At 39.6% G+C, this 21,503-nt stretch overlaps 1 protein-coding gene across 22 annotated transcripts in view; it reads left to right on the top strand.

Moving 5' to 3' along the window:
• TCF4 (transcription factor 4) overlaps positions 1–21,503 on the top strand; it is a 557,076-nt gene that overhangs the window by 484,318 nt on the left and 51,255 nt on the right. For 17 of the 22 annotated variants that reach the window (XM_070743535.1, XM_070743531.1, XM_070743524.1 and 14 more), the window contains 3 exons: positions 2,016–2,094; positions 5,043–5,122; positions 8,577–8,780. In XM_070743535.1, the coding sequence (XP_070599636.1) occupies positions 2,016–2,094; positions 5,043–5,122; positions 8,577–8,780 (363 nt within the window). The remainder of the gene's footprint in view (positions 1–2,015; positions 2,095–5,042; positions 5,123–8,576; positions 8,781–21,503) is intronic. The other 5 variants (XM_070743528.1, XM_070743533.1, XM_070743520.1 and 2 more) reach the window with 1 other exon arrangement.

The following is a 21,503-nucleotide window of genomic DNA, read 5'->3' on the forward strand; positions in this document are numbered from 1 at the left end:
CTTTCCCCCAACCCCCTTCTTTTCATGGCAACTTGAAATCTTTGCAAGTTGACACCCTACGGTCATTAAGCAAACCCATTGTTTCCTTTGACATGTTTTTGTGAAAAAACAAGGGTGGTTTTCTGCAAAGCCACTGTGAAGCTGGCCACATGACACTGCAAACAGGCATAAATGCAGGCATGTTGTTCAGTACCCAAAGTGCGGTCCCCTGATTGGGGGCAGCAAGGACCATCAGAACTTAAGATCCAGGTCATAATTCCTTTTTTTGGGGGTCAATTGTAACATCAACTGCTAAGGAACTGGTCATTATTCAAGGTCTACCTTTTTATCCAAAGAATACTGGGAGTTTATATCATGTAAGGATGTTAAACTTTATGATTCAGATGCCTATTTTACATCAAAGAAACAAGGTAAAGTTTTTGGGGGCAAAGCCACAGCCACAATTAATTTGGATAGATAGAATAATTTTGAATAGCTCCATGAAAGAAGAATTGCTGTACATTTGTGTTAGAGACTGAATGGGCAGCGTTCAAAAGTTATCCCTATCTCAGTGCCAAATTACTTCAACTGTATCTTTGGTATGAGGAACCCGCTTTTCTATGTATAGTTCCATCCAGCCATGTGGGCAGGGACCTAGCTTATGAATCCTTTCCATAGAATTACCACTTCCTGGTGGGGTGGTGAATCTGTAATCAGAAACCGTATCATCATTCCCAGTTCACATCTTTCAGTGATTTGGATGATATACTGTCTGCTTAGGCACTGCATATGGGAAAGCAGACTCCCAGAAGTCAGGGTAACAAGATCAAAGGGTAGCTCAATCTGTTTTGCTGCAGTGATTGATATTTAAAAGCCAGCCTTGACTTCCAATCGCCACCCATTCTATTTATTTCCCATCTCCGATTTGGGTAAGGAACCATTCAGTATACATACAGTGCATTTCTACAAATTAAAACTTAAGTTGACTTTTAAATGAACTCTCACTATAATGTATTTTCTGAGCAGAGTGGGTTTCCAGTGAGTTCTCATGAGAGTTGATGTTTTCCATGTCCAGCTAACATATGTTACAAAGACAAAAATTAGCACAACTCCCAAATAATGGATACAGTACAAAATCTACTTTAACTGGTGCCTGGAGGCATTGGTTAACTGAGAGATGATCAAGGGGTTAATTAATTTAATTGCCTTTGCAGAACCCTAAGGAAAAGTTCGTGAGCCCAGCTTAAATAGTGGCCAATATGAATTCCCAGCAGGGTCTGCTTTGATAATTTGACAAGATAAGAGTCTAATGATGTTTATGATTTCTAATCAGGTCCCAAATGATCACAGAAGTTTTATCTATTCAGAGTATTGAGTAGATAAACCATTGAGAATCTTATCTAAAATTGTAATATACTTACTCAGCCATGTATATACAGTTGTACATACCAGTCAGGATTATTTTTCCATTTTTATTTTGTAGAGTTTGCTTTAATATATATTTTTCACTATTCTATGTTTCACTATTTTCTTTTCTAAAACTACATTCCTATAATAATTTAAATTTTTTAGCTTAAATTGAAGTAATTTTCTGATTCTCCCCCCCCCCCCTCAATTTATATCAGCGGTGGGTTGATCCCGGTTTGGACTGGTTTTTAGAACCAGTAGCACCGGTGGCAGGAAGCTCCGCCCACCTACCCAGGATGCTTCTGCACATGCGCAGATGGGTTGCATGTGAGCACAAACCAGAAGCAAAATCGTTTGCAACCCAACACTGATTTATATGTACAGTATACTTATTTTATTACTGTAGAACCTACTATGATGATTAAATCTAAGGGATAAAAAAAACCCTCCTACAAGTTGTCTTTGATCACAACTGTCTTGTTTCTTCATAATGTTTTTTGTCATAGTGGTTTCATATTATTCATAGCATCCTTTTCATCTTATGAGTCATAAATATATTTAGAATGAAGAGTGCCAATCTTCTGTAGCCATTCCAACTGACTTATGTTAATTCTGTATCATCTTTAAAGATTTACTCTCCAGATCATACCAACAACAGCTTTTCATCCAACCCTTCAACTCCTGTTGGTTCGCCCCCTTCTCTCTCAGGTATTGTGGTTACAATTATATTTTACCAAACAGTAAATTTATGAAAGAGCAAGAAAGTCTTTAAAATACAGTGTTCCCTCGATTTCCACGGGGGATGCGTTCCGAGACCGCCCGCGAAAGTCGAATTTCTGCGAAGTAGAGATGCGGAAGTAAATACACCATTTTTGGCTATGGACAGTATCACAAGCCATCCCTTAACACTTTAAACCCCTAAATTGCCATTTCCCATTCCCTTAACAACCATTTACTCACCATTATTACTGGTACTCACCATTGAATAAGACACTTAGTGATCCTGATATTTATAAACATAATTATTTATTAACAATAATTAATTTTTTTTGTTATTTATTTGCAAAAATTATTAGTTTGGCGATGACATATGATGTCATTGGGTGGGAAAAACCGTGGTATAGGAAAAAAACTGCGAAATATTTTTTAATTAATATTTTTTGAAAAACCGTGGTATAGACTATTCGCGAAGTTCGAACCCGCGAAAATCGAGGGAACACTGTAATGGTTTTAAGCGTAATCAAAAAGTTCAGTTTTCTGAGAAACAATTTTGGACTGCTACATATTTAACATTTCGAGGCTTAAGAGTAAAATAGAAATATTGCATGAAGATTTCTAGGAATATCTCAGAAAGTCTTGTGTCCTACTGTAGGCTGGTTCTAAGGAACAGGCTAATATATTAGGTATGTTTTATAACTCAAAGCTCAGCTGCATAGTAAAGAATCCTGATGCTTGAAACACTCAGTTTGGTTTCTAAACATCCCAGATGTAGACCATTTATTTTGTTTTCTGAATCCATGCATTAAAATTTCATGGACATTACACAATAAATGAATAAACCCATCCAGAAAGAAGAATTTAAGAATGATTGCAAATGCAACAATATGCAATTATTGCAACAATAATAAGTATCATTACTAGGCTTAGATTCCCCCAAAAGTTTAAGGAAATCGAATATAAAATATATTGGGTTGGATCTAAAATTAGCCAATGCATTTGTCAGTTTGCCATGACATAGAAATTTTAATTGGTTCAATCTGAATATATATATAAGTCTGAATCTTCCAAGCCCTTTCTTTTGAGGAAATATGAATTGCTAAAAGGAAAGTGAGACTATTACTAATGTATGGTGTCTTCTTCCATTATTAAGTTCTTCCTACAGTATATTATAGTCCAACCTGTTCTAAGGGTGATTTCATGGCAAAAACAAAGCATTCCTACAGGGTGCAGGAAAATAAACACCAAGGTTAAAGAGGTTGAATATTTAATTCATGAGTAAGCAAGACTTTAGGGATTTAGTAGACAGTCATAACATCATGTACACTACATTTTCCAATCTAGCAAGCTCACAGCCTTACTTCCTGCCTTTCAGACAGGCAGGAAGAGAGGAGTTACTATCAGTTTTTATCTTATCGGCAAAAAAGAATACCAATTGAAGTTCAAGACAGAAAAATCTGTCTTGTGTCTGGAAAGCATTTCAATTTCATGCAGTGAAGTTTATATGATTGAGGGAATGATTATGTGTATATATATGCTTGTGTATATATATGTGTGTGTGTGTGTGTGTGTGCATCATAAATAAATGGAGAAGAAAAGAAAAATATCCTAAGGCTATCTAAATTGAACAGTTATTCCATAGGGCATGTAATATGTTGAGAGCAGAGGTTGATATGAACCATTCTGTCCATTTCCAAAATGATGCTATTTTTGTTATTATCCCAGAGTGATAAACTTTCATCTAAGATCTAAAAGTTCCTCAAATTTAGATCCCTTAATTTAGATTTTAAAGTTAATATTTTGCTTTCATGTATGTTAATTTTGCTCAACCAGGAATTATGATGTGTTAGAACAACAGGGTGTGGCTAACGGATGGCTAAGAAAGTTGGGAATTGTAGTCAACTACAGTTAAAGTTAAAGGGTACTGATATATGTCCCAATGTTTCTTTTTGATCAAAAAAGACTGTGCCATAAATGAGCTAGGAAAAAGTCTTCTGTCTTATTCATCATTAGTGACTTATTGTACCATACACAGAAATATCATTTCCAATAACTTAAATCATTGTATTTCATAAATACATTCTGTAAAAAGAGAGTTTTCAAAACACTATCTGTTCCTACAGTACTCGGTGATATGTTTTCTTAGATACTAAGAGCTAATATATTATACTATTGGCAGTTGCATTTTATTCTTTTTATGAAAGGCAATAATAATAATAATAATAATTATTATTATTATTATTATTATTATTATTATTATTATTATTATTATTTATTAGATTTGTATGCCACCCCTCTCCGAAGACTCGAGGCGGTATAAATATGATGTTAGTTGATTGAAAAGACTTAAATAAAACAAAAGAGGAACCTTTATCAGTTAGAAGAATTTAGAGTTTACATTTTTAGAACCCTTGTAAGGCAAAATGCTTCAGCTAATACAATCACTGCAAACATTTAAGCAAAAACTGCCCTGCAAACCGACCAATAGACCAACCAACAAAACCTGCCATAGATTTTTCTCCCATAATAATAAAAAATGAAAATTATTGATAATGCCTTCTGCTATGGTTAAGCAGCATCTTGCTACAATTCTTTTATATGTATACTTAAATATATATATATATATATATATATATATATATATATATATATATATATATATATATATATATATATATATATATATGAATTTCCACTTGCTTTCTGATGCACAACTGCAAAATAGATGAAATCCTATATGCTGGCATGCAATTTGGAGACATGATGTGGCTTCTGGGTGGGGCTGCCTAATAAATATTTGTTTTCAAAGTTCTACACTAGAGATGTGGTTTAATGCGACTGTTGGGAAATCTTATGTACATACCTTCAGTATTATTCAGTGTCTTTGAAAAGACTTTTTGTTTGCGTAGTTCCAATTGTAACTCCCATTTTGCTATTAGCAGGAACAGCTGTTTGGTCTAGAAATGGAGGGCAAGCATCATCATCATCTCCCAATTATGAAGGTCCCTTACATTCTTTGGTATGTTTTACTTCTCTTTACTATCCATTTTCCTAGTGCAGCACAACAACTAATTAGTGCATTCTTTTCCTGATCCTATTCTAAATAGGCGATCCACCCATAAAGCACAACAATTTCTATAAACTCTTTTTCCATAAGCTAATCAGCAATGCTGGATATCTTATCTTAATTGCTTATTTGTACCCTATGACAATCATTACATTCTTGACAAATGTATCTTTTCTTTTATGTACACTGAGAGCATATGCACCAAAGACAAATTCCTTGTGTGTCCAATCACACTTGGCCAATAAAAGAATTCTATTCCTAATATTTGTTTCATTAATTTCAATGTGTTACACATAGGAGTAATGTGCATGCACATTAACATTCTCAATGTCTTTTATAACCAAAGAGGAGATAATGTACTGCCGTTATGGAGAGCATCTTAGTTTATATCAGTTAATCAAACTTTTCACATTCTATGTAAACTATATTCGGCTACCAAGTGATATTTCCAAAACATCAGTATAAAAGCCAATACTAATGATAATATTTCTGGCAAGAGACTAACCTTGTATTGGTGTCCTCCAACTATGTGTGCCCATCAAAATTGCCAAGCCTGCCTGTTAGAGCCTCGGGGCTTAATTAGAAAATTAAATTCAGTTTGAATGTTGGGTTACAGAATGAAGTCATGACAAAAGAGAGAACACCTAATCCCCTAGGTCAGGGGTAGGTAAAGTTGGCTCTTCTTATGACATGTGGACTTCAACTCCCAGAATTCCTGAGCTAGCTTGATTGGCTCAGGAATTCTATGAGTTGAAGACCACAAGTCATAGAAGAGCCAACTTTGCCTACTCCTGCCCTAGGTTTATGGTAGAAGCTTGTTATTGGCCTTTTCCCCATAAATCTTGTAGTACAATTATAAACAATCAAAGCTTGCCAAGATGAAATGAAAAATGCCCTCAAGGAGACCCACTATACAAAGATTCACTCAGCTACCATGTTTCCTCAAAAATAAGACAATGTCTTATATTTTTTTTGAACCCTGAAATATAAGCACTGGACCTTATTGCCATTCATTCAAAAGCCTGATCGGGCTTATTATCAGGGGATGTCTTATTTTGACGAAAATAAGGTAGTGTCGTGACAAGGTAGTGTGGTGCCTTAGATTTAACTTCCTTGAAGAATTCATTCCCACAAATGCCCCCAGTGCCATTTGAGAAAACATTTTTGAAGCTGAGCGAATGTCAGAAACTTCCATGGTACAATGGTCCTAATAGCAATAGCATTTAGACTTATATACCGCTTCATAGTGCTTTTACAGACCCCTCTAAGAGGTTTACAGAATCAGCATATTGCCCCCAACATTCTGGGTCCTCATTTTACACACCTTGGATGGATGGAAAGCTGAGTCAACCTTGAGCGGTGGTGAGATTTGAACTGCTGAACTACAGCTAGCAGTTAGTTGAAGTAGCCTGCAGTGCTGCACTCTAACCACTGTGCCACCCCGGCTTCTAATATAGAAGCCACATTCAGAATAAGAAAGGAACATCACCATTTCCATTAAGTGAAAATTAAGTAGTGTTTTTCCACTGCGCATTGCGTAATGTATTAAATAAGTATGTTGACACCAGTCTTTTTTCCCATGTGGTTTCAGTAAGAATGATGTAGCCACTTCAGAAACATTCTTGAGAATTGTATAATGAAGAATTTTGGCAGAATATAACCAGACACATTTCATTACCTTATATCCTCCTAAGTCTCACCCTTAAAAAAAAATGCCCACCATATTTCTTTATAATCGTAAAATTATGAGGGTTTATTTGTATCATAGACAAGGTTAAATAATTGGTGTTTCACAACTTAGAAACTTTTAAGATGGGTGGACTTCAATTCACAGAATTTTCCAGCCAGCAGTGTACTCATTTAACTTATTTAAATTATTCCAATGTTCTGAAACCTATTTAAACATTTGTGCTGTACATGAATAAAGTATTGTATTTTTTCTTTTTTTTCTTACTGCAATTTGTTTGTTTGTTGTTTTTTATCTTTAAACATCATAACATTTTTTCCACAAATCCACATCCAAATTTCATATTTTACAATTTACATATCTATTTACAATATATCATATTTTTCCATTGTCCCAATTTTTAGTCTTTTTCCACACTGTCACGCTGTTTCTCGCTTATTTTTCCCATCCAGTTATACCCTTTCATCCAAACCTTATAATAGTCTCACTCATTTTGTCCTTTCAATTCTATTGTCAATTTGTCCATTTCTGCACACTTGTATATCTTATCAATCAATACATTTTCCAGTGGAGATTTGTCATCCTTCCAATATTGGGCATATGCAATTCTTGCTACAGTAATGATGTGTAATGATAAATATTTTATATCCTTTGGTTGTTGCTTTCTTATTATCCTTAGTAAAAAGTTTTTTTTTTCTTATTCTTCTTTTTGAGTATTGGAATATATGTCCGAATGTGGGCTATTTTTGATAATAGAATTCCACGCATCGATTTTCACAGCTCCAATTAAAACAGTGAGGAGCAAATAAGCCTTGGATAAGAAGTTAGCGTACAGAAATAACTTAATAGGTCATGGCAATTTGATATTTGTGACAAAAAATATTTCAGGATCCCGCGGCAGCAAATGTCTTGTAAATGTTACTTTTATGAGGAGTCAGTAAACCTGTTTTGCCCATGAAAATGAAAACAGAATTTTCATAATAATAATAATTAATAATAATTTTTTGGATTTGTATGCCGCCCCTCTCCGTAGACTTGGGGCGGCTAACAACAATGATAAAGACAGCACGTGACAATCCAATAATAAAACAGCTAAAAACCCTTATTATAAAACCAAACATACACACAAACATACCATGCACAACTTGTAATGGCCTAGGGGGAAGGAATATCTCAACTCCCCCGTGCCTGGTGGTATAAATGAGTCTTTAGTAGTTTACGAAAGACAGGGAGGGATGGAGCAATTCTAATCTCCAGGGGGAGTTGGTTCCAAAGGGCTGGGGCCGCCACAGAGAAGGCTCTTCCCCCGGGGCCCGCCAAACGACATTGTTTAGTCGACGGGACCCGGAGAAGGCCAACTCTGTGGGACCTTATCGGTCGCTGGGATTCGTGCGGTAGCAGGCAGTTCCGGAGCTAATCTGGTCCAATGCCATAGTATCTTAGCAGGCTAGTTTTGGGTATCAGTGGTTTCATTTACAGTGTTTTGGTGAGCAAAGGAAAAAAAATAAGCAAAATACTCTTAATAATATTAATAAATCTCTTTCTGAAAGAAGATTCAGAAACAACCCAGCTACAAGCAATCGTCTTCGGCTTCAACTGCCTGACACATAGCAGTAGCAGTGAAAAAAAATATACGATACACCATTTATGTGAGTTCTGCTCAAAATGGAGGCTGTCTCTTACATTTTCTAATGCTCTTTTTTTTTCATAAACTATCAGCAAAGCCGAATCGAAGACCGCTTGGAAAGACTGGATGATGCTATTCATGTTCTCCGGAACCATGCAGTGGGACCTTCAACTGCCATGCCTGGTAGTCATAGTGACCTCCATAGCTTAATAGGCCCTTCTCATAATGGAGCTATGGGAGGCCTCGGATCAGGATACGGGACTGGCCTGCTTTCAGCCAATAGACATTCACTAATGGTAAGCCATAAAGATTCGACACTACGGATTTTTTCTTTTAAAAAAAGTTAAATAATGCATGATTGGGATGTCTAAACTTTTTTTTTTAACTAAGCTTTTCATTCCAGTGTTGCAGAAATGAAAGGCAGTGTAGTACTTAATGACAAAGTAAACTACCTTATTGCATAAGTAATAATTACTCTTCTGCAGTATATGTTAAATTGCCTCTCTTGATTTCTCTTACATTTTTTTCTAGTTATAGAATTTATCATGTTTAGAATACATTCAGTCCATGCTTTTAAAGAAGCTGCTTAGCAAGAAGCTGCTAATCTGTTGCATTAGCCCTTCCTAAAATCTATTTCTGAAATAATTTTAGCTGAAATATATTTGGCTTCTTTCTATGTATGGTGCAAATATGAGATGGGGGGGGATGCAAAATAATATCCTTAGGTATGTTTCTAGAATTAACCTACCGGCTGACATCTGCAAACGGGGGAAAGTATGGCATTGGATAGGAGCTTAGTCCTTATCCATGCAAGAAGAGAAGAGGAAAAAACAGGTATCAGCCAGGACGTTGGGGAGGAACATGGGCCAGTTCTGGAGTCTAGGGAAGGCTCAGACAAGGACTCTGCGTCAGAGGCAGAGAGGAGGCCAAGGCCATCTGGCAGTTATCAGCTGCCTCCGGAGTCAGACATCAGCGAGGAGAGGAACAGCTGGAGCCTTTTCCCGGTATGCACAGAGCTGTGAGAAGGCAAGAACAATTAAGAAAACAGGGGCGGCTTGGGAGTACATTCACTTTGGAGATTATTGGCTCCTTCCATAACTTCCCGCTCCAAAGGCCTCTTGTTCTTAGCCAATTAGGCTTCAGCATCAGCCTTCCTAGCCGCCCATAAGTTGAGGACTTTGCGTTTCTGGTGGGGTTCTAATTTGAGGACTTAACACATAGGAAATATAACAGGGTGTGGGCTTTTGCAGGAAAAAAATAGTTCCTTTGGTCAGATCAAGAATGGAAAGTTCTATTTGTGACTATACAGTGTTCCCTCGATTTTCGCGGGGGATGCATTCCGAGACCGCCCGCGAAAGTTGAATTTCTGCGAAGTAGAGATGCGGAAGTAAATACACTATTTTTGGCTATGAACAGTATCACAAACCTTCCCTTATGACTTTAAACCCCTAAATTGCAATTTCCCATTCCCTTAGCAACCATTTAGATTATTACTCACCATGTTTCTTTATTAAAGTTTATTAAAAAAAATATTTATTAAAGGTGGATGAAAGTTTGGTGATGACATATGACATCATCGGCCGGGAAAAAGCATGGTATAGGGGAAAAACTGCAAAGTATTTTTCAATTAATATTTTTGAAAAACCGTGGTATAGACTTTTCGCGAAGTTCGAACCCGCGAAAATCGAGGGAACACTGTAATAGACTCTGTGCCAAGTTTTGCCTTGTCCTGCATTTGGAAATTAGTTCTCTGGCAGCGTTCCAAGTGAGATAGGTTCAGTGTTGATAAATATTCCTCTAAAAGACTGTTTGCCAAGCCTTGTGGACTATGAATGAAAGGAATTCACAGTCTTGTAAATAAAAGAGGTTTTTCCGGGACTAAGTCTCTGCTTCTTGCTTCCTAAGGAAGACTAAATCAGAGCACAGCCCTCCCAGGCAGTCAAGACAGGAAGCATGATAAGATGAGCTAAGTCTCATCTATTATGAGACTGCATTTACAGAACATACTAAGTCTGAAAGCACAAATCTCCCACCGTCGCTTTTACAGACTGAGAAAATAGGGAGGTTTCTTTCTGAGGTTTTTTTCCCCACTGCTTGTTATGCAACATCAGGTTAGGCCTTCTTTTATCTTATCATTCCCTAGGCAGCATCTCTTCCTCTCTCTCCTCCCAAGATCATTCCACACATTACATGTTATTGGCTAGGAATTTGAGAGGGGAGCTTCCTATCTTGTTGACTGCAAAAGTGTTATAGTGATTAGAGTGTTGGATTAGGACTTCTGAAATTCATACTCAAGTCTTTAGCCAGCCATAGAAGCTCAATGAGCTCATCGCTCTTTCTTGCCCTAATTTAACCTCAAGGGCAGGGGAGAAGGAGGAATTGGAGGAGAGAAAGTTGTATTTGCTGCTGTGAGTTCCTGGAGAGCAACACATACATTTTCTGCAATTTGGAAACATGAATCTCAACTACACATATGTCCCTGTGAACCTGTTAACACTGGTTCTCTTTGCACCAAACTGGAACAGGCTTTGTTCCTACATATTGTTCTGCCGGGCTCTCTGATAGGAGCCTCCCGAAAATTCAAGGGTACAAATTTCAGACACACACACATTTGAAAATTCAAAACAATGTTCTTTATCCCAAAATTCAAAATAAACTAAGCACTCTTTTTGTATTGCAAAGAGCACTCTTCCCAAAACAACTGGGTAGTCTATACAATTTCCCTTAAGTAGTCATTAAGTACTTAGCTAGCAGCTGTGAAGAAACTTCATACCCCTTCTTCTTCCAACTAAGTGAGACACACACACACACACACATGTTGCCCTGCTTTGGTTTCAAAGACGTGAAAAAGCAACAAAGTCTAGCAACACAAGATTCCTGACGAACTCCAATCAGATATTCTTTCACAACGGCCAAACCCACATGCTGCTATTTATAGCAGCAGCCATAATTACTGGAGCCCCACCAAAACACAGGTGGCCTCCCTTATTTCCGGTAATATGTTCTTACTTGGTCTCTTCTACGCATAATTCTGCACTTGCGTGGGTCCAAAATGTCATCATCTGAATCAACGGAAGATAAGGGAGATTGACTGCCTTGACTATGTGCCAAGCCCTCCTCTGCCGAGTCACTCCCACCTTCTTCTTCGTCCGAGGAAACTAAACTCTGAACTGATTCTGTCGGCAATAACACAGGCCTGTGACATGTTGAATTTTCCCCTGCATCCACCTCCCCATTCCCTGGGGCAGGAGCTGGGTCAGAGCCAACCACAATACATGTTAAACTAAAGTCTGAATTAGAGATGTTCCAGTCTGCAGGACTAAGTCCTTGTTCTTCCTTACCATTCATTTTCATTCATGTTTTGTTCTTCTTTGTAAAGCAATTTCACCGATCACATTGCCGTGTATCCAAAGTATGCCTAAGCATTTAAACCTGGCCCCAGTTATATAGGAGCTGTTCAGAGAAAGCAGTTTCTATGTGGCTTGGGATAATATCTAAACATCCAATCTATCAGTACAGAACAGATTGCTTAAAAACTTAAAACCTCACTTATCCATTCTTGCAACCTTCACTTAATCTCCTAATGCCATCTTAATGTCTTTATTTAGAATAACTGGATTGAAACGGTGGGGTACAAAACTGACATGTGCATCTATTGTTTGAATTGGAATACTATAAATATTATAATGTTGATTATTTATTTTACCTTTTCACTTTTCGAACTAGCATGCTGTATTTGAATTCAGTTAGCATGTATTATTGCAAACAGTGTTATGAGTCAACAAGATAGATGATCTTAAAAATATGTAATTTGATATACAGTGTTCCCTCGATTTTCGCGGGTTCGAACTTCGCGAATAGCCTATACCACGGTTTTTCAAAAAATATTAATTAAAAAATACTTCGCGGTTTTTTTCCTATACCACGGTTTTTCCCACCCAATGACATCATATGTCATCGCCAAACTAATAATTTTTGCAAATAAATAACAAAAAAAAATATTATTGTTAATAAATAATTATGTTTATAAATATCAGAATCATTAAGTGTCTTATTCAATGGTGAGTACCAGTAATAATGGTGAGTAAATGGTTGTTAAGGGAATGGGAAATGGTAATTTAGGGGTTTAAAGTGTTAAGGGGAGGCTTGTGATACTGTCCATAGCCAAAAATGGTGTAGTTACTTCCGCATCTCTACTTCGCGGAAATTCATCTTTCGCGGGCGGTCTCGGAACGCATCCCCTGCGGAAATCAAGGGAACACTGTAATCCATATATCTGTATTATAGGCAGGGGTGGGCTACTGCCCAGACAGTGGGGGAACGCAGTGGGATAGCGAAAATGGAGCTCCATCCCAGAACACCTGTTGTGGTTGGCTCTGGCCCAGCTCCTGCCCTAAGGAATGTGGAGGTGGATGCAGGGGAAACATCAACATGTCATAGGCCTGTTTTATTGCCAACAGAGTTAGGTAGTGCAGTTTCCTCGGACGAAGAAGAAGGTGGGGGAGACTTGGAAGAGGGGGGCTTGGCACACAGGAGGCCAATCTCCATTATCTTCGGTCGATTCGGATTAGGAAGTGTTAGACACAAGCATGCGCAGAATTATGCATAGAAGAGTCCAGTTGAGGAAATATTACAGGAGATAAGAGAGGCCACCTGTGTTTGGGTGGGGCTCCAGTAATTAGAGCTGCTGATATAAATAGCAGCGTGCTGGCTTGGCCGTTGTGGAAGATTATCTGATCGTTGTTTCCTCAGGACCGTGCCTTGCTGTTTCCAGATTTTGTTTGTTCATTTTTCCTGACTTTGAAACCAAAGCAGAGCAAAGTGTGTGTGTTTCACTTCATGGAAGAAGGAGGGCTGTGACGTTGCTTCACAGCTGCTAGCTAAGTACTTAAGGACTGATAAAGGGGATTGTACAGACTACCAGGTTGTTTTGGGACGAGTGCTCTTTGCAATACAAAAAGGGTGCTTTGTTTCTTTTGAATTTTTGTGATAAAGAACATTGTTTTTGAACTTTCAAGTGTGTGTGTGTGTGTGAAATTTGTACCCTCGAATTTTCGGGAGACTCATACCATAGAGCCCGGCAGAACAGCACCCAATTTGCACTGAAAGATGTTGAAAGAAAATGCAGGGCGTCCTGCATAAGCCACGCCCACAGTGTGGTAGTAAAAATGTTGGTAGCCCTTCACTGAGTACAGGTATAAATCAACTTCCTCTTCAACATTACTTCTTAGAATTTGGGTTATGGAAATAACGTGCCTAATTTATTTGGATGATAAACACCTCGCAAATTTCAGATGAAAACTTACTCTGATAATTGTACTTTGATTGAGAAATTCAATGGTATATGTATTTTTATAAGTCTAAAGAATGTGAAATAATAACAACATTTTCCTAGTGAAACAAGATTTCTGACATAATCTTCAAAAGATCTCTCTAGAGTGGGATGACATTATTATTGTTGTTACCAATTAATGAGCATCTGGGGATAAAAGGTTTTGGCTTATTTAAAAACAATCCAAAGAGTTTATTGCTAGTAACTTAGTTACTCAAACTAGGTTTCTTTTTTAAAGTTTTATTTATTAAATTTTAGACTCGAACTAGGTTTTATTTGGTCAAAATTTGAGCTACATTAAAACTAAGACTTTTAATCATAGTGTAAGATAATAAGGAAGGATATATTAATATCCACGTTTTGTATGGAAACTTATTGAAATAAAGGGAAAAGTACATTTTGCAATAAAATAAAAATGTTTTTTTTTTTTTAAAGAATTGTGGTCTGTTGGTCATGCTGAGTAGGAATTCTGGAAATTTAAAGTTCTAACACATTTAGAAATAAGAAATGAGGAGAGGTTTCTGTATGAATGTCTCTGCTTTTCTCAACAAAATGCTGAATATAATCAGTTGGTTAATTTATTTATAATTCCAATATGAGACCAACAAATATCTATCTAAAAATCTGAATATCTAAAAATCTATCAAAAAAAAAATCATGAATGGTCATTCTCAACAACACAGATATAGTTACCAGATACTTTTTTTCTACCTATCAAGTTTATTTATTTATTTATTGGATTTGTATGCCGCCCCTCTCCGGAGACTTGGGGCGGCTAACAGCAACAATAAAGCAGTGTACAATAGTAGTCTGATGTTAGGAACAATTAAAAACCCATTAATATAAAAAACCAAACATACATACATACATACCATGCATAGAATTGTAAAGGCCTAGGGGGAAGAGGATCTCAATTCCCCCATGCCTGACGGCAGAGGTGGGTTTTAAGCAGCTTACGAAAGGCAAGGAGGGTGGGGGCAATTCTAATCTTTGGGGGGAGTTGGTTCCAGAGGGCCGGGGCCGCCACAGAGAAGGCTCTTCCCCTGGGTCCCGCCAAGCGACATTCTTTAGTTGACGGGACCCAGAGAAGACCCACTCTGTGGGACCTAACTGGTCGCTGGGATTCGTGCGGCAGAAGGCGGTCCCTGAGATAATCTGGTCCGGTGTCATGAAGGGCTTTATAGGTTATAACCAACACTTTGAATTGTGACCGGAAACTGATCGGCAACCAATGCAGACTGCGGAGTGTTGGTGTAACATGGGCATATTTGGGGAAGCCCATGATTGCTCTCGCAGCTGCATTCTGCACGACCTGAAGTTTCCGAACATTTTTCAAAGGTAGCCCCACGTAGAGAGCATTACAGTAGTTGAGTTTCGAGGTGATGAGGGCATGGTGGCACAGCAGGTAGAGTGCTGTACTGCAGGCCACTGGAGCTGACTGTAGATCTGAAGGTCAGCGGTTCAAATCTCATCACCGGCTCAAGGTTGACTCAGCCTTCCATCCTTCCGAGGTAGGTAAAATGAGGACCCAGATTGTGGGGGCAATAGTCTGGCTCTGTTAAAATGTGCTATTGCTAACATGTTGTAAGCCGCCCTGAGTCTAAGGAGAAGGGCGGCATAAAAATCAAATAAATAAGTAAATAAATAAATGGTTGACTAGAATATAGATATGTAGTTGATATGCCCCTGCCTCCCATAATGTCACTGTCCCCGATTGTTTGTGGTTGGTTGAGAAAAGTGACTTCTGCTGTTTGTCACATTTACAATTGTTGCAATAGCCCATTGCCTTGTGATCAAAATTTGGACGCTTGGCAAATATTTGTGACAGTTGCAGTGTCCCAGATTCATGTAAACATCTTCTGTGACCTTCTGACATACAAAGTCAATGAGGAAGCCAGATTCAATTAACAGCTGTCTTAACAAAGAAAGTAATTCACTTAACAACTGTGGTCAGGTCACAAAATGGGGCAGAACCCACTTAACAATTGTCTGGCTTAGCAATGGAAATTTTGGGTTCAATTGTGATTGTACATCAAGGACTACCTCTGAGGGTCGCCCAGAAAGTAATGCACCACATTTTTTTTCTTCAACAATTATTTATTGAATACAGTGAAACTTACACACAAGAAAGAATGATGTTTCTTCTACACTCCCTATTTTTCCACGTAATCTCTGTCCCGTTTTATGGCCTTCCTCCAGCGAGACGCAAGGGCGTGTATGCCCCTGTCGGTACCACTCCTTGTTCTGGTCACGAAGCCATTTCTGCACTGTGTGAATCATCTCTTCCTCATCCTCAAAATGTCTTCTGCGACTAACCGTACTTCTGCTGACTGCAGATTCTCCAAAAACTGGACATTAATGTTTGTGAATGTTCCCAACAGTTTCTTTCTCCGCAGTGAGAAATTCAGTGATGACACGCTGCTTGTAACATATATCACTTACAGACGCCATTTCGAAACACTGTTGCAGCTACGCTATCTGTCTGAAGAAACACAAAATTTACACATGCGCTCCTGACAATTCAAATAATGTATATTTCACATTCATACTATTACTGTAGGCTGAGAAAAAAATATGCGGTGTATTGCTTTCTAGGCAACCCTCGTATATAACCATTGAACAGGTTCCCCATTGACTCCCAAAATTGCTGCAATTATTTTATTTGTTTGTTTGTTTGTTTATTTATTTATTTAATTTTTATGCCGCCCTTCTCCTTAGACTCAGGGCGGCTTCCAACATGTTAGCAATAGCACTTTTTTAACAGAGCTAGGCTATTGCCCCCACAATCCGGGTCCTCATTTTACCCACCTCGGAAGGATAGAAGGCTGAGTCAACCTTGAGCCGGTGACGAGATTTGAACCGCTGACCTTCAGATGTACAAGTGGCCTGCAGAACAGCACTCTACCTGCTGCGCCACCCCGGCTCAAACAAGTATAGTATTACAGTGCATATTAACATAACATAACATAACATAACATAAGTAGAACGTAGTAATATACAGGATAATAAGAGAGTAGGACAGGGACATTAGGCACAAAAGTGAACGCTCCTTACAGACCCCTTAGAAAAGGGGAGAGGTCAATTGTAGATAATGTAAAGTTGAAGTTTTTGGGGTTGGGGGAAGCAACAAGAGAATCAGGTAATGAGTTCCAGGCGGTGACCACCCTATTGCTGAAATCGTATTTTCTGCAGTCAGGTTTACATTCACTTTATATCTATTACATGCTCTTGCGTTGTTGTTGTTAAAGGTGAAGTAGTCACTGACGGGGAGTACAGTGATCCCCCGATTATCGCGAGGGTTCTGTTCCAAGACCCCTCGCAATAATCGATATTTCGGGATGTAGTGGTGCAGAAGTAAAAACACCATCTGCGCATGCGCGCCCCTTTTTCCATGGCCGCACATGCGCAGATGGTGGAGTTTGCGTGTGGGCGGCGGGGAAACCCCATCTTCGGCTCCTCGCTGCTGCCGCGCTGCGGAGCAGATCAGCTGTTGGGCGGCCGAAGGAACCTTCCCTAGGTCTTCCCCGCCGCCCAGGCAAAGGGGAAACCCCAAGATCGCTTGCCGCTTGCCCGTTCAGCCGCCCGCCCGGCCGCTTCGCTTGCCCGTTCACCCACACACCCGGCTGCTCGCTTGCCGCTCGAGAGCAAGAGGGGGAGAGATAGAGAAAGAGAGAGAAGGAAAGAAAGAGATGAGAGAGGGAGGAAGAGAGTGTGAGAGAGGAAGAAGCAAGATAGAGAAAGAGAGAGAGAAAGAAAGAGGAGAAAGGAAGGGAGTGACGTCATCGGGTGGAAAAATCGCGATATAGCGATTAGCAATGATCGAGATCACGAAACTCGGGGGATCACTGTACATTATGATTTATGATGTTGTGAACAACAGTTAAATCAGTTCGGAGACGACGTAGTTGAAATTTCCTAGATTTAGTATTTGAAGTCTGGAGGAGTAGGGTAATTTGTTACGTGAGGAGGAGTGAAGGACTCCTTCGATTGTATTAATATCTGATATGCAGTGTGGATTCCACGCAGGTGAGCTATATTCCTAGAATAGCTCTTACAAATGTTTTGCATGCTCTGGTTAATAAATCAGTGTTTCTAGAGAAAATCACATATCACATATACAAGACCTTCCTAAAGACTAATAGGCACACTGGCTAACATCCTTTTGGGAATGAGGAGGTATGATGTTCCAAGGGGCGGGTACCACTATAGAAAGATCAAGTAGTCTGGATCCTGACAGAGGGAATTCATTTGCAGATAGATCCAGAATATATACCTTCTGCAGGACCTGATGAGATGTAGAGCTAGTGCAAAGATCAAAATAGAATTGACAAGTTTCATCATAGCCAACTGAAAGGATCTTTTTTATGCAAAGTTCAACTGGACAAGCTATAAAAATAATTACGGGGTGTTTATAATTTGCCACTGTAGAAATAAAAATGGTTTAATTTCATAGAAGAAAACCCAAAAATGGTGGGTGTCAACTGCAGGTCGGATGCATCACATGCAGGCCACGCCCACCCCAGCTCGGTAAATGCGAAAAACTTCACGAAATTTCATGCGACGCCAATGTGACCTGTGAGTTTGACACCTGTGGTCTATAGGATCACTAAATGCCCTAGTAAAGAAAGAATAATCTGCAAAGAGAAATTGTAGATTCCTAAAAAAAAAAATCCCCAAAACCCAGGATGAATTATATTAATATGCTTCATAATTGCACCTGTCTGAAATTGTATTTAATCACTCACAATCATTATAGTTTTCTAGAATATATGTTTTTAATCTAAATTTGGCCACTTTTTGCTTATTTTAGCTGTTTTTATATATTAAAGGTTCTGTTTTGCTGATCATTCCAATCAATTATCTGATTCAGCGGGCATTCTCTGGCTAGGTTGTTGGATCCATTTCCCTTTTTTGTTTTTCTAAGATAAATAACAAATCTCTTATAAGCAGCATCGTAGAAAACTACAGCTCTGAGAGAATATAAAACATGTAATAGAGCAGTTTGCATTCTTATTGTTATCTAAATGTCTCTTTAGTCACAGACAGTTTGCACCTGTTCGGTTTCACTGGATATGTAGGCTGAGGAATTTTGAACAAGTATGATCAAAAATGGGAAAGAATGTTGAAGATCTTGCAAAAGGCATCCATTTGGTGTATCGCTCTCACCAGAAATGGACATCCTGATATACGGCAATGGAATACTCTGTGCATTTAGTCAACTAAGGCAGGGGGTCTCCAATCCCAGCACCACGGAAGTGGTAGACGAACACACTTACACATCTCCACTTGTGTAAGCAGTTGCACACCACAACCCCCTTTCCCCACCCAACACTTGCTGAAGGTTGGGGAACTCAAAAAACCATACAGTGGTATCTCGTGATACGAACCCCTCGCCATACGAACAATCCGAGATACGAACCGGGGGTTCGGAATTTTTTTGCCTTTTCTTCCGAACTTTTTCTGTCTTACGAAGCCGCCGCCCGAACACCAAACCCGGAAGTTCAGCAAAAGTTCGGGTTCGGGTGGCCACCGAGAAGCCCCACCGCCTGGCTGCCGCCTTTTGAAACAGCCGGGGGGGCTTCTCCCAAACCCGAACGCCAAACCCAAACTTTTGCCGAACTTCCACGTTCGGCGTTCAGGAGAACGCCGAGAAGCCCCCCGGCTGTTTCAAAAAGCAACAGCCAGGCGCCAGGGCTTCTCGGTGGCCTCCTGAACGCCGAATCCGGAAGTTCGGCAAAAGTTCGGGTTTGGTGTTCAGGTTCGGGGGGACGCCGAGAAGCCCCCCGGCTGTTTCAAAAGGTGATAGCCAGGCGGCAGGGCTTCTCGGTGGCCACCCGAACCGGAACTTTTGCTGAACTTACAGGTTCGGCATTGGGAGAATGCTGAGAAGCGCCCGGCTGTTTCAAAAGGTGACAGCCGGGCGGGGGTGGTTTTTTGCGTTTTTTTTTTCTTGCACGCATTAATTCATTTTACATTGTTTCCTATGGGAAACAATGTTTTGTCTTACGAAATTTTCACCTTACGAACCTCCTCCGGGAACCAATTAAGTTCATAAGATGAGGTATTACTGTATTTGGAAACAACTGGGCAAGGTAATACGCTACTTAGCCTTCTATATTTATTATTCCAATGTGAGCTTAATTTCCATGGTCCGAAGTTTCCACATATTGTTCAGCTTTAATAGTTCCAAGTCAGGTTTAGTGATGAATTCAGTCTCCCAATTTATATCAGGATGAAAAACATGAAATATGGAGTTATTTTATTTATTTTTTATTTATTAATAGAGTTGAAAGGGACCGTTAGGTCATCGAGTCCAACCCCCTGCCTGAGCAGGAAACCCTACAGCACCCCAGCCAAATGGAAGTCCAATCTCCTCTTGAAGGTGTCCAGAGTTGGGGAGTGCACCACCTCCCCTGGCAGGCAGTTCCATTGGTTGATCGCTCTGACCGTCAGGAAGTTCTTCCTTATTTCCAGGTTGAATCTCTCCTTGGTCAGCTTCCAACCATTGTTCCTCGTCCGGCCCTCTGGTGCCCTGGGGAATAAAGAGACCCCCTCCTCACCGTGGCAACCCCTCAAGTATCTGTAAACTGCTATCATGTCCCCTCTAGACCTTCTTTTTACTAGGCTGTCCATGCCCAGTTCTCTCAATCTCTCTTCGTAAGTCTTGGTTTCGAGTCCCCTAATCATTTTGGTTGCTCTTTTTTGCACCTTCTCCAGAGTTTCGATGTCTTTTTTGTAGTGAGGTGACCAAAATTGGATGCAGTACTCCAGGTGGGGTCTGACCAGGGCATAGTAGAGTGGTATTAGTACTTCCCTGGTCTTGGAGCGTATTCCTCTGTTGATGCAGCTTAGGATTGAGTTGGCTTTTTTGGCTGCTGCTGCACATTGCTGACTCATGTTTAGTTGATTGTCCACCAAGACTCCAAGATCTCTTTCGCAGTCACTACTGCTGAGTGGGATATCTCCCAGGCTGTATGTATGTCTAGGGTTCTTTTTGCCGAGGTGGAGGACTCTGCATTTGTCGGTGTTGAACCTCATTTTGTTGGTATTTGTTAACTACCTAGCTTTGTTTTTCATAAATATCACCTCTGAAAATTAACCCCTCCCCCAGCAATGCATGGTTAAAAAATAAAAGTGGACCATTGATGTTTATGAACAACACAAAAGCATTATCAAAATCTCTAGTTCATCATTGAGAAAGTTGCCCATTTTTATATTTTATTTATTTATTTTATTTAATGCCGCCCCTCCCGTGCTTAATAACTACCATCCAGTCTCCAACCTTCCCTTTATGGGGAAGGTTGTCGAGAAGGTGGTGGCGCTTCAACTCCAGCGGTCCTTGGAAGAAGCCGATTATCTAGGTCCCCAGCAGTCTGGATTCAGGATTCGGGGCGGCTCACAACAGTAATAAAAACAATATAGCAATGGAACAAATCTAATATCTATATCTTCCCAACAAGAATCGGACCATGCATTGAATCATCTATTGCAGGGCTGTCAAACTTGATTACATTGAGGGCCACATCAGGGTTGTGTTTCACTTTGGGGGAGCTGAGTGGGCATGGCTGGGGTGGGTGTGGCCAGTTCCACATCCTGCAGCCATTTGCCAGCAAAAACGGAATCCACAAGGGCTGCACACGGCCCTACTGGGCTCCATTTTTGGCTGCAGTGGCCTCCTGCAGCTCTC

The sequence above is a fragment of the Erythrolamprus reginae genome, chromosome 2 (assembly GCF_031021105.1).
Source record: "Erythrolamprus reginae isolate rEryReg1 chromosome 2, rEryReg1.hap1, whole genome shotgun sequence".
Taxonomy (NCBI): domain Eukaryota; kingdom Metazoa; phylum Chordata; class Lepidosauria; order Squamata; family Dipsadidae; genus Erythrolamprus; species Erythrolamprus reginae.